Source organism: Mustela erminea, chromosome 11 (assembly GCF_009829155.1).
Source record: "Mustela erminea isolate mMusErm1 chromosome 11, mMusErm1.Pri, whole genome shotgun sequence".
Classification (NCBI taxonomy): domain Eukaryota; kingdom Metazoa; phylum Chordata; class Mammalia; order Carnivora; family Mustelidae; genus Mustela; species Mustela erminea.
Window position 1 is genome coordinate 84,230,692 of NC_045624.1, and position 11,216 is coordinate 84,241,907.

The window sequence follows — 11,216 nt, forward strand, 5'->3', positions numbered from 1 at the left end:
CAGAATGAAAAATTTATTTTAGTTTTATGACTAATGAAGACAGATTTTAGAAATCTAATAACACTTTGAGCTTCATAGTAAATATATCTAAATTTTCCCATTTTTTCTTTTTTTTCCCCCTTTTAGGTCTCTACTTAAGGTTTGTTAGCCTATAACTATACCTTAAGGTCTTTTACTTTGTTCCTCAGAGTAAGGATTAAATAATTATGTTTCCATTTGTGCATATACAAACACATACCAATAAATGATTAATATGGAAAAGATGGGTCATTATAAAGAAATTTGATTCCCAAAAGGGAATATAATATACTGCTTTCTGTAGAAGTAGGGGAAATAAAGGCCAGAAATAAACTAAAACATAAAGATGATGTTACTATCATTTTAAAGAAATACTCTTTTTTCTACGAATTAGGTTCACAGCTCTGAAAGATTAAGAAAAAGTTATCTAGAGCCTTGTTCTGTTTCCCTATGGAGAGTGGTGGTGGGAAACCCAAAACTCATACTGGAGCAGACCAAACCTAACTTGCTTCTGTCTCCAAATAGAATGATTCCAGAAAAAGAAAAATTACAGAAATAAGGATTTAAAAGTTTTTCCTTTATTTTTGTTTATTTTATATAAACATTAATTAGGATAAACTTGGTTTCCAAGAGCAGCCATCCTACCAAAAAAAAAAAATATATATTGTACATTTGTAATATATAATAGCTTGGTCCACACTATTCTAGCATTTCCGTAGCTCTTCCAATGGAGTTGAACAGAAAGTTGGACTTTAATCATCTAGAAAACTTGACTTTCTGGCTTTATCAAACCAAATCGAGTATATCCAAGATAAGAGTTTTCTATTTATCTTCATTTAAATGTCTATAGCATAATTGATAATTTGCCAAAGAAACACAGAGGGCCACACAAGTTATTTCTATTGGGGAAGATCTATTCTGATACTATTTCTTACTACCCAAAATTAGTTACTGCCTAGCAACCAGCCTCTTTTTGACAGTATCTTAGAAAGGCTAATGATGGCTTCAGACTGAAGGCTCTGCGGCACAACTCAGTGTTAGAAATACTCCAGAAACTGCCATAATAGGAGCAGGACAGGGCTCCTGGGTCACACCAATGGTCTGGGGTCAGACTAAATGAAACAGCCTTAAAAGAATGGGGAGCCAAAGTACCTCAGATGAGAGGTGGTCATGGTAAACATCCCTGTCTCCTTGTCTCTTGACCAGTGGCCCTCTTATGCCATTTTAGTTCTGACACCAGAACTGCTGAGAGGTCAGATGATTACACATTTTCCGGATGAGGAATAATCATCTTTTAGCATAATGTCCCACGCAGAGACAAGAGCTCTGTAACAGAGTGACCATTTTTTTTTTAAGATTTTATTTATTTATTTATTTGACAGAGAGAAATCACAAGTAGATGGAGAGGCAGACAGAGAGAGACAGAGGGAAGCAGGCTCCCTGCTGAGCAGAGAGCCCGATGCGGGACTCGATCCCAGCACCCTGAGATCATGACCTGAGCCAAAGGCAGCGGCTTAACCCACTGAGCCACCCAGGCGCCCCCAGAGTGACCATTTTTAATACATTTGTATCAAAGTGTAAAAACTCCCATCACCTTAGAAAAATAGAACAGTAAATACTCAAAATCCATTCCAGCGCTCCAGGAAGAAGGTGATGGTGCAAAGAAAGCAGAGGAAATAATTGAATGTTTTGACATTGTACGACTGTACAAATGACATCTTTTGCAGAAGACCTGTTGCTGGTAATTCCACACATCAACAAATTTTATCCTTCACTGAAACTAATGGTTAATTGGCCAATAGGTTACAATTTTATTTTTTATTTTATTTTTTTAAATTTTTACTGTAGACTTAGCAGTCAATTTGTTTTTATTGGCATTTTTACAAAGTAAGTCAAGGAGACAAATGTATTTATCTGTAACTTTCACTCTCAGCTGCTTCCAAAATAAGATGGGATTAGACCCTTCTAATTAAGTTATAATTGAACCACATGTCGAACAGAATTTTTTCATTAGTTGGAAAGATAGGAACTTACAGGATACGTAAGATGAGCTGATTCTTCTCATCTCCTTAGGTAGGATGGTTATTACACTTGAGCATTGCTTGAACTCTGGGTTCCAAAAAAAGCTGAGCAACCTGATAGATTATGTACCTTCCCTCTTTGCATAAAATGAAGAAGCATCAGGTCTTTACAACGTGCATTGAGGGACCAGTTAGTCTTTATGCTGTGCCTGAGCAGGATTGCTTAAACATCTAGAGAATTGGGTGTCCCAATTTCTGCAGGTATTTCCTATAAATGGGCTACAGTTTTCAACTATTACCATTTTATAGGATCCCAGTTTTTAAGCGTGATAAACACACAGTATGTGACTTTTTTTTTTTAGATTTTACTCATTTTATTTGACAGAGATTACAAGTAGGCAGGGAGGCAGGCAGAGAGAGAGGAAGAAGCAGGCTCCCTGTGAGCAGAGAACCCGATGTGGGGCTCGATCCCAGGACCCTGGGATCATGACCTGAGCCGAAGGCATAGGCTTTAACCCCGCTGAGCCACCCAGGTGCCCCTGTGACTTATTTTTAATATTTCACTTCTATTGGGCATTTTTCAGATACCAACTAACATTAACATGAGCAAATTTGCTGTTTTGGCTTACCAGTGCCAGTACATGTCAGCTGTCTCTCTCCCTTCCCCACCATTATTTTTAAGCTTGTTTTTATTACTTTAAAAAAAAATGATACCATGTGATGATAATAATAAAAGAAAAAAGGAAAAGGAATTAATCTCTCTTTTGCTTTTCATTATCTAAATGGTCATTTGGATTACAACAGAGACAGTCCAATCTGCATACCATTTGGGGTATTTTTGTTTTCTTTTCTGGTTTTTGTTTTTTCTTTGCATACCATTTGTGATCATAAATGTTGCTCAGTAAAATCGGAAAAAATAAAGCATGGCTTTGTTGATATATGAGTCATTCAATTAATAAGCAGTTTGAGCTACTTCTTCATGCACAATATTCCTGGCACTAGCATAATAAACAGATACCTGCTCAGAGAAGATCTCCATGGGAGATCAGTCCCCAAAGATTTATGCTTTTATACTAGAATCCGATTCATAATATAGGTACAGACATTATTTTTAAATTTAAGACTAATGAGCTCTTCTGTAAGCAGCCCAAAGTGATATCTGAAAATGGTTCGCTATTCACTTGGCCCAGAAAACCTCACAAAATCATGCAAACCAAGAGGTTCAGATCTCCATATTCACTTTTAAAAACACATGTGAAACTGCCCAGACCATCAGGGGTATGCAGATCTGGAAAGCCACCAAGTATCTGAAAGACTTTCACTTTGCAGAAGCAGGGTTTGACATTCCATGGCCACACTGGTGGAGTTGGTAGGTGTAGGTTGGTAAGTGTGCTTAACGGGCTGAACGGCAGGGCTGGACACAGGGTTGGTGAGCCAGAAAGAGCACTGAATCAGGGGTATGCAGATATGGAAAGCCACCAAGGATCTGAAAGACTTTCACTTTGCAGAAGCAGGGTTTGACATTCCGTGGCCACACTGGTGGAGTTGGTAGGTGTAGGTTGGTAAGTGTGCTGAACGGGCTGAACGGCAGGGCTGGACACAGGGTTGGTGAGCCAGAAAGAGCACTGAGTTTTTACTGCACATGCTTAATAATGCAGACAGTAATGCTAAACTGAAGGGTATAGATGTAGATTCTCTGGTCATTGAGCACATCCACGTGAACAAAGCCCCCAGATGTGGTGTGGAATTTACAGGGCTCGAGGCCACATTAACCAGACATGATGAGCCCCTCCCTGCTGAGTCCAGATGATCCTTCCTGAAAAAGAGCAGCCTGTTCCTAAACCGGAAGAGGAGGTTGCAGAGAAGAAAAAGATAACCCAGAAAAGACTGAAGAAACAAAAACTTGTGGCCCAGGAGTAAATCCTGCATAAAATAAATGCAAATTAAAAAAAAAAAAAAAGGAAAAAAAGTAATTGTAGGACTCAGAAGTCTTGTTGATTGCTTTTTAACCAGATAAAGAACGATTCTGCTGTACACAAAGCAGAATTATTTTTTACTAATCAAAGTTATTTACCTTGAAGAATTTAATTTCTGTCTATATTCTCTCTGTCCCTCTTCCCTCTACCCTCCTCCCACCCTGCCACCCTCCCCCGTTCTCCAGCTATGGCCGGAACTCAGAAATCCCTAAGGATGGCTCAGTATGAGATCTTGTAACACAGCTCACCATTTGCCGTAGTTTACCTTCTCTGTGCCTCAGACTCCTCAGCCATCGAATAAGGACATGTTCTTAGAATAATTAACATAATTCTAGTGAAATGATTTGGGCTCCTTGAAGAAAAATGTAGCATATTTTGTCAGGCAATGAATTAATATTAATGCAATCATCTGAATATCATGCCACCCGTAAGTGGTAGCAGGTTATATTTTCAAAGTTCAAATATTGTTTTCTTTATTACAGGTTTCTTTTCTCCATGGAAAACTCCAAAGCCTGTAAGTCGGAATTATTATGCTTCCTTCTTTATTTCTAGTTATTATTGCAATCCCAGTAAATAAGAGTTAATTGGGTGACCGCAAAATCTCTTTTACCTCTGAGATTCTGTGATGTCAAAAGCACAAATCCTGTGTCCCTTTGTCTTGTACTTGTCCCACAAATACAAAAATAGCATGTCTTCCATTCCTGTAGAGGCAATTATTCCTGTTTTTTTAATATACTTAGAAAATGGGCATTAGCACTATTCAATATGGAGTACTCTAGAAACCTTTTGTTTTCCCCTGTCAGGAATAACTGTAGTCTTCATAATATGGAATTTTCAGACAAGATGCAAATTGTGTTCCTAGAGGTCTGGACCTACAAATTAAATCTGGTGCATAAGGAATTTAGCTTTGTATATATTTATATGTTTATATTCACTTTTTGATGTATTTGCTAAATAATGCGTGTGTGAATATTGTAGAGACGTACATATTCCACCAAACCTGGCAATCACTCAACTTCTGAACCTCCTTCAGAAGCTGGTGATCTCCACCGTCACCTAATCTCTCTGGGCGTAGTTCCCTCATGAATCGTGATGCCGATATAGGAGGCTGATGGATTTTAATCATCTTTCTGTGTGGCTAGGTTAGCCAAGTAGACTTTGCAAGTAGAAGTAATTTCTCCTTGCCATTAGATTGAAACTAGTTACTGGCCAAGTCCCCAGAACTGACACTGGTTTTCTGGGATCCTGTTTCAAGGTGGGCTAGAATACCGTGCCCTGCCAGGGATGTCTAAAACCCACAAGTAAAAGAGAACTATAGCAAAGTGATTCAAGTCAAAAACAAAACACAGGGAATCACTTCTTGCACCTACATCTTTTCTTCCCTCTCACACTGAGCAGCTCGGATGAAAGTGGCCCCAAGTCTGGCCAGCGAGTAGGGAATTCTCGGCTTAACTTAGGCTTCTCCTGTTTCTTTCACAGAGGGAATATTTAACTGCTTGATTTTCTGTTTTTACAAAGGGAGGTAATATAATTTTGCATCCTTTTCAAGTTCATAACTGGCTTAATTAAATAAAATAATGGTTTGAAAAGGTGAAAGTGAAGTGCTCCTGAGCCCTCTCATATGCCTGAGCTCCAGGTGTCTCTGAAAGAGACATAAGGAAACCAGGAGCTGGAGATGAGGGACTGATCTGTCAGAGCTGCAGAACCTCATCATCAACCATGTCCTCCTTGAGGACTGTCCCGTCTGGTCCACAGAGAAGATCAGATGGGCAAACTGGACCCATGTGGGTTTAGTAAACCATTAAGTGATGTGCATGGTTTGAAAAGAGGTAGTTTTAAAGTGTTTAAAATGAAATTTGTTTTATCTTGGCCAAAATACAAATAATTTCTTCCTTTTATCCCCAAAGTTAATCTTTGCGTCTGTGGTTATACACATCTTTATCTAATTTAACAAGGAACCTTGCAACTTCATCATGGTGCTACAATTATGCAATTTAGTGATTTCCTTATATGTACCACATTTACACAAATTATGCCATTTGGCATAATTACAGCATTTTCTGTCATTATGGTAATTACATCCAGAGTCAATAATTCCCAAAAAGGTTTTATAGAACTCAAATTACAATTAATCCTGAACCCACACGTCCCTTCCAAAGCTAAGGCTTGGACTTTCAGGTTCTAGACTGAGGATATAGGACTGTCAATGTAATGTCCTCCATGTATCCGCCAGAAGCTCTTTAAACTATGGACTGTAATGAGAAGCAGTATGATACACGTTTGGGGGCACAGGCTCTGAAGGCATACTGCCTAGGGTCAAACTTTGCTTCTTCTCCTTAGTATCTGTATGACCTTCAACTAGACACTTAAGTTGTCTGTATCTCAAGCTCTGTCTGTAAAAGGGGAACAGCGATACTACCCCACTCATATGGCCATCATGAAGAGTCTCAGTCTATGTAAGTTGCTTAAAACGGTGCCTCTAAAAATATATTGAGCTCAAAAATATAAAGTACTGTCATCCTAGAAAGCAAACCCTCCATGCATAAAACCTCAATAAATTAGTGGCTCTATAAAATGAACATAGTTTACCGAAGCATTCATCGAAACAAATATATAAATATATACATACAGTGTATGGATTGATAGACACTTTCCTCTCAGAATTGACAGCATCTGTAGTCAGGATGAGGAAATGTTATCCCGAGTAAGATCTCTCCTCCTCCTGGTCCTGTGTGACTTCCTAACCCTCTTCTGTCCTACTCATCTACATCTTAAGCTAATCTGCGTTGAGATAGTCATTTCCTTGGCAACAAGTTATATACTAATTGTAGTGAGTTCTCCTTCTCTCTCTCTGGAAGGGATCCAAGTTCGTTCTTCAAGTACAGAATCAAACCAAATGCCTCTTCATATTCCAGCCCTGCCCTAAAACAGTGAGGGGGTGCATTTAGACTACACCAGCTTCAATAGAAAGCAAACAGTTTCTCAGCAGAGTACTTTGTGGGAGGTGGGGCACTGCCTTATTCACAAGCCCTCAACTTGCAGTGTGCCCCCTCAAAGAGAAGGTGGTTCCATCCTGATTGGGTTTTCCTGTTTTATCGTTCAAGGTCCTGTTGCGGACTACATGTCCACTCTGTCCGCTGACAGTTCAGTGACTCTACATTCATTCAGTCAGGCATTCATTCTTTCATTCATTCACCAAGGCCTGCAGAGCTATAAGGTTTCTCCCAGACACTGAAAACAACCTCATTTCCACTTTTCCTTACCTTAGTGAGATGCCTAGGCTTGGACACCATGGCGACTGTACAAGGCCCATTCAGAAGCCTTTGAGAGGGAAATGTCTGGCGGGAGCGTAACTCTAGACAGGCCAACATCAGGAAGACACTGGGTGAAACAAGTGAGACCCAAGGGCCTGGACGATGGGACAGGATCAGAATCTAGGGTGTCCAAGAAAGTTGAGAGGAACAAGTGAGTAGAGTGTTCCAGCTGGAACACATAAGTCCAGAGACCACGTTGTCTAAGAAAGTAAGAAGTCAACAGAGTGCACCCTGCAAAAGATGCTGTCAGATCAGCACACCAGCCCCAGTGAGCAAGGGGGAACCTCTGACCCCAGGGCAGGTGGTTTGCACCGTGGTCTTCAGGGCCGAAGCCAACAAATAACTCAATCTCGGGGTGGGGAGCAAGTCTGCTTCTTCGCTAATTTCATGGGTGCAGTGATTTTCTGCTCTACAGTCTTTTAAGAAAGGCTGACAGAGTGACTCAGGGGTTGATGAATGTCACAGCAAGATGTTGTGAATGCTTTACTAAGCATAAACCGGACTCTTGACTAATTCCCCCGTTTCCGTGCTATAGGAATTGTAGAATTTGTCACTCTGCCCCAGTAACCTTCCCAACAGTGCCCAAAGCATTATTTGTTCTGTAGTTTTACGAATGTTTTTTAGAAATACTAATATTTCACCTGAAGCATGTTTGCTCCAATGATTGCACATGAACAATACATATACTGGCAAGACCTATGTGGGTATCAGCTCCCCCTCAGCAGAAGATGAGAGAAAGCAATAGATATCAGCTGAAGCCTGCGTATGACAAGTGGGATTCTACAGCTACGCAGTCCACATATCTAATTCATTTACTGTTTAGAAGTTAGAATCTTATGTTTGGAAACAGAAGGGAGAAAGTCACAGCCACAGTGTATCCACATAGTGCCGAAAGCCAGTCGCTTTGAATGAAAAATCGAAAAAGAATATGACTTTACCCACAAATGTGGGTCTTCTCATCATAGCAAAGACACAGAGAGTGGATGACCAAAGAAACCCAGAATGGCTTCCTAGATGAATTTTGCTATCAAATGAATTATGAGGGGCAGATTTTTACTAAATGGGAGCAAAAGGGCCACTGAGCAGAACATTAGTGAAAATTCTAAGCAAATTTGCCAGTTATTCCCCTCAATGTGTTATTGTGAAAAGCACTCCCGTCAGAGTTACTAATTGGGTTGACCTGGGGTCTCCTGCTGACAGCTGCTGGACCTCTTTGCATTTTCCAGATTATGTTTCATATGAGGGACTTGAGCTTCCCTAGGAATTTTCCATCTTCATTAGGTATAGAAACTTTGTTTAAGTGAAATCTTGGTCAGTAGCCCACGCAGAAAAGAAATGAAAGTGAAGCCAATTGTCTTAGTCCTTTCAGACTGCTGTACCATAGACTGGATGGCTTCTAAACAGTAGCAATTAATTCCTCAAAGTTCTGGAGGCTGGAAGTCCAAGATCAAGGTGCTGACCGGTTCAGTCTCTGGTGAGAGCCCACTTGCTGAAAGGGGTCTTTTCTCTGAACCTTAGCTGGCAGAAGGGTCTTCGAGACTCTTAGTCTGCATTATAAAGGCACTCAGCCCATTCATGAGGACTCCACCCTTGTGACCTAATCGCTCCCCCTCAAGACCTTCCCTCTTAGTACCATTACCTTCGGCATTAGAATTTTAACATATAAATTTGGGAGAGAACTCAAACATTCAGACCGTAGTATCAGTCTTACTGAGAGGCAGGTTAGTGACCCATTTCTTTCATAGTTTGCTGGCTCACGTGACACCTGCCACAGCCCCAGATAGGTGAGGAAGTCACGGGGAACTTTGTTTTACAAAGTGACATGCACGGTATGTGGTACCTCATGTTCCCTCCATGTTACCTCTCTCTTCATGTTACCTCACGTTCTACACTCCCAAGGGTGTAGAGCCCTAACCGAGACGTAACCGCAGGGAAACAAAAGCAGGCCAGGTCAGTAGGGGACAGAAGGTTATAATCCTGCCAAATTCAAAACAGTGTGTATCAAAGCTAGTTTGTTTGTTTGTTTGTGTGGTTGTTTGCTTTAAAAAAAAGTACAGTCATGAGTCAGCCAGATTGTGGGGGGAAAGAATAGCTGACCATAGTTTATTGATGATTTCATTCATTCACTAAATTAACATTTTCTGAGCTTACTCTGTGTTGGTAAAACAACAATATGGAAGAGTCTGTCCCTGGCAGGATCTGTCCCCAACGTGCTCTGTTTGAGGAGACACAGGTAGACTTGCCATTATCCTTAAGCATCATGAGGGTCAGGTGTGAGGAGTGGGTAGCGATGCTATGGGAGCATCCAGAAGGATGTGTAACCAGTTCAGGAATGGTGAGCAAAGGCCTTCCAGAAGAGACATCTTATCCAAGTCTAGTAGCCTTCTGGTAAAGGGAGGAAGGGAATTGGGAAAGTGGAAAGGTAAAGTTGGCAGGAGAAATTAAGAAAGTACACAAAGGTGCAGGGGCAGGAGAAAATCTGGTGGATCCTAGGGACTGAGAGGAGAGACCATCAGTGAGTATGAGAACCGGGAGCAGAAAGTGGGTCATGAGGAGCCACTAATGCCCCAGCAGGGAGGTTAGCCTTAAGCCTGAAGACCATGCTGACCCAATGCAGAAGTTTAGACAAAAGGATAACCTGATCGAAGTTTTACACAGAGCAGGTTTATTCAAACCAGAAGAGTACAACTCGAGATGAATCGGTTGACTATTGAATGTAGGTGAAGTCGGTGGTACAAACAGGTGGTCTCAGTTAACTGGGCTCTCTACTTGGTAAAACAGTATTAGTCTTCGCCTTACCTACCTCACAGGGCCATGGTGCGGATCAAAGAACGTACTGTGTGTGAGAAAACATGGTAAGCTGGGAAGAGTTCTAGAGATCTTTAATAGATTGTAGTGGCAGCAACCTCAGCAGTAGCATTTTGGGGAAGAAACTGCCAGACTGACACCAAATGAGGCTTCACAGAAGACTTTGAACAATTCATAAATCCCAGATCATTGCATTACTCCTTCAAACTGTGAGGAAAGTGACCGATGTTCAGGTATAGGAGATTATGGGATATGCGTTGGTGTCAAAAGAATACACAGAGACTACTTTTCTTCTGCTTTAGTAAAAGTGGTGTAATGGATCTGGGCCAGTTCCACACATTTCTACACACTTACGTATAGTTATCTGGAGGCACGTGTTATCTTTCTTGGGTAGCAGGAGAAAACGCTCAGAGAGATTAAGCGATTTGCTAGAGATTACCAGCAGTAGGTGACAAGGTTGTGTCAGTTCGCATTCAGAAGTCCGGCACTGCTGGTGTTGAATACTGTCTACAGTACTTTAATATAGAGACCCAGAATCTTTTCTCACACTTATTCCCAAGTGGTAAATGGTTCGTGGAGGAAACATCCACAGGGCAAGAAGATCTAACTGAGGAGAGCCCACAGGGCGGGAGGGTCTGATTTAAAGGGTGAGGGTTACAGTACGTGACGAGGAAGAGTTCAGCCATCTTCTGTTCTCTTTCACTTTCCAGATGATGGACCGCTGGGAGAATCAAGGCAGTCCTCAAACGAGTTTATCTGCTCCGGCCGGACCGCAGAATCTGCCTTTCCCACCCGCCCTTCACAGGACGTCCTTCCCTGACTCAACAGAGGCCTTTGACCCAAGGAAGCCTGACCCATACGAGCTCTACGAGAAATCTAGAGCGATTTATGAAAGTAGGCGTAAGTGAAAGCCACATAAAACAAGGGTACATGAATAATAGCTGAAGCCCTGCCAAGAGATATATTGAAGCTAAGATGATCTGGCATGATTTTATATTCTGAGGTTGAAAAAGTATCTCAAAAGTAGAGCCAGCTGATCTAAACTTTTCTTAAAAAAAAAAAAAGAAAGAAACGTATAT

General features: G+C 41.1%; 1 protein-coding gene and 1 pseudogene across 8 annotated transcripts in view; both read left to right on the forward strand.

Moving 5' to 3' along the window:
* Positions 1-11,216, forward strand: part of MAGI2 (membrane associated guanylate kinase, WW and PDZ domain containing 2) — a 1,338,391-nt gene that overhangs the window by 1,143,630 nt on the left and 183,545 nt on the right. For 6 of the 8 annotated variants that reach the window (XM_032304940.1, XM_032304942.1, XM_032304947.1 and 3 more), the window contains 2 exons: positions 4,498-4,529; positions 10,848-11,037. In XM_032304940.1, the coding sequence (XP_032160831.1) occupies positions 4,498-4,529; positions 10,848-11,037 (222 nt within the window). The remainder of the gene's footprint in view (positions 1-4,497; positions 4,530-10,847; positions 11,038-11,216) is intronic. The other 2 variants (XM_032304941.1, XM_032304943.1) reach the window with 1 other exon arrangement.
* On the forward strand, positions 2,915-4,416 carry LOC116569019 (annotated as a pseudogene).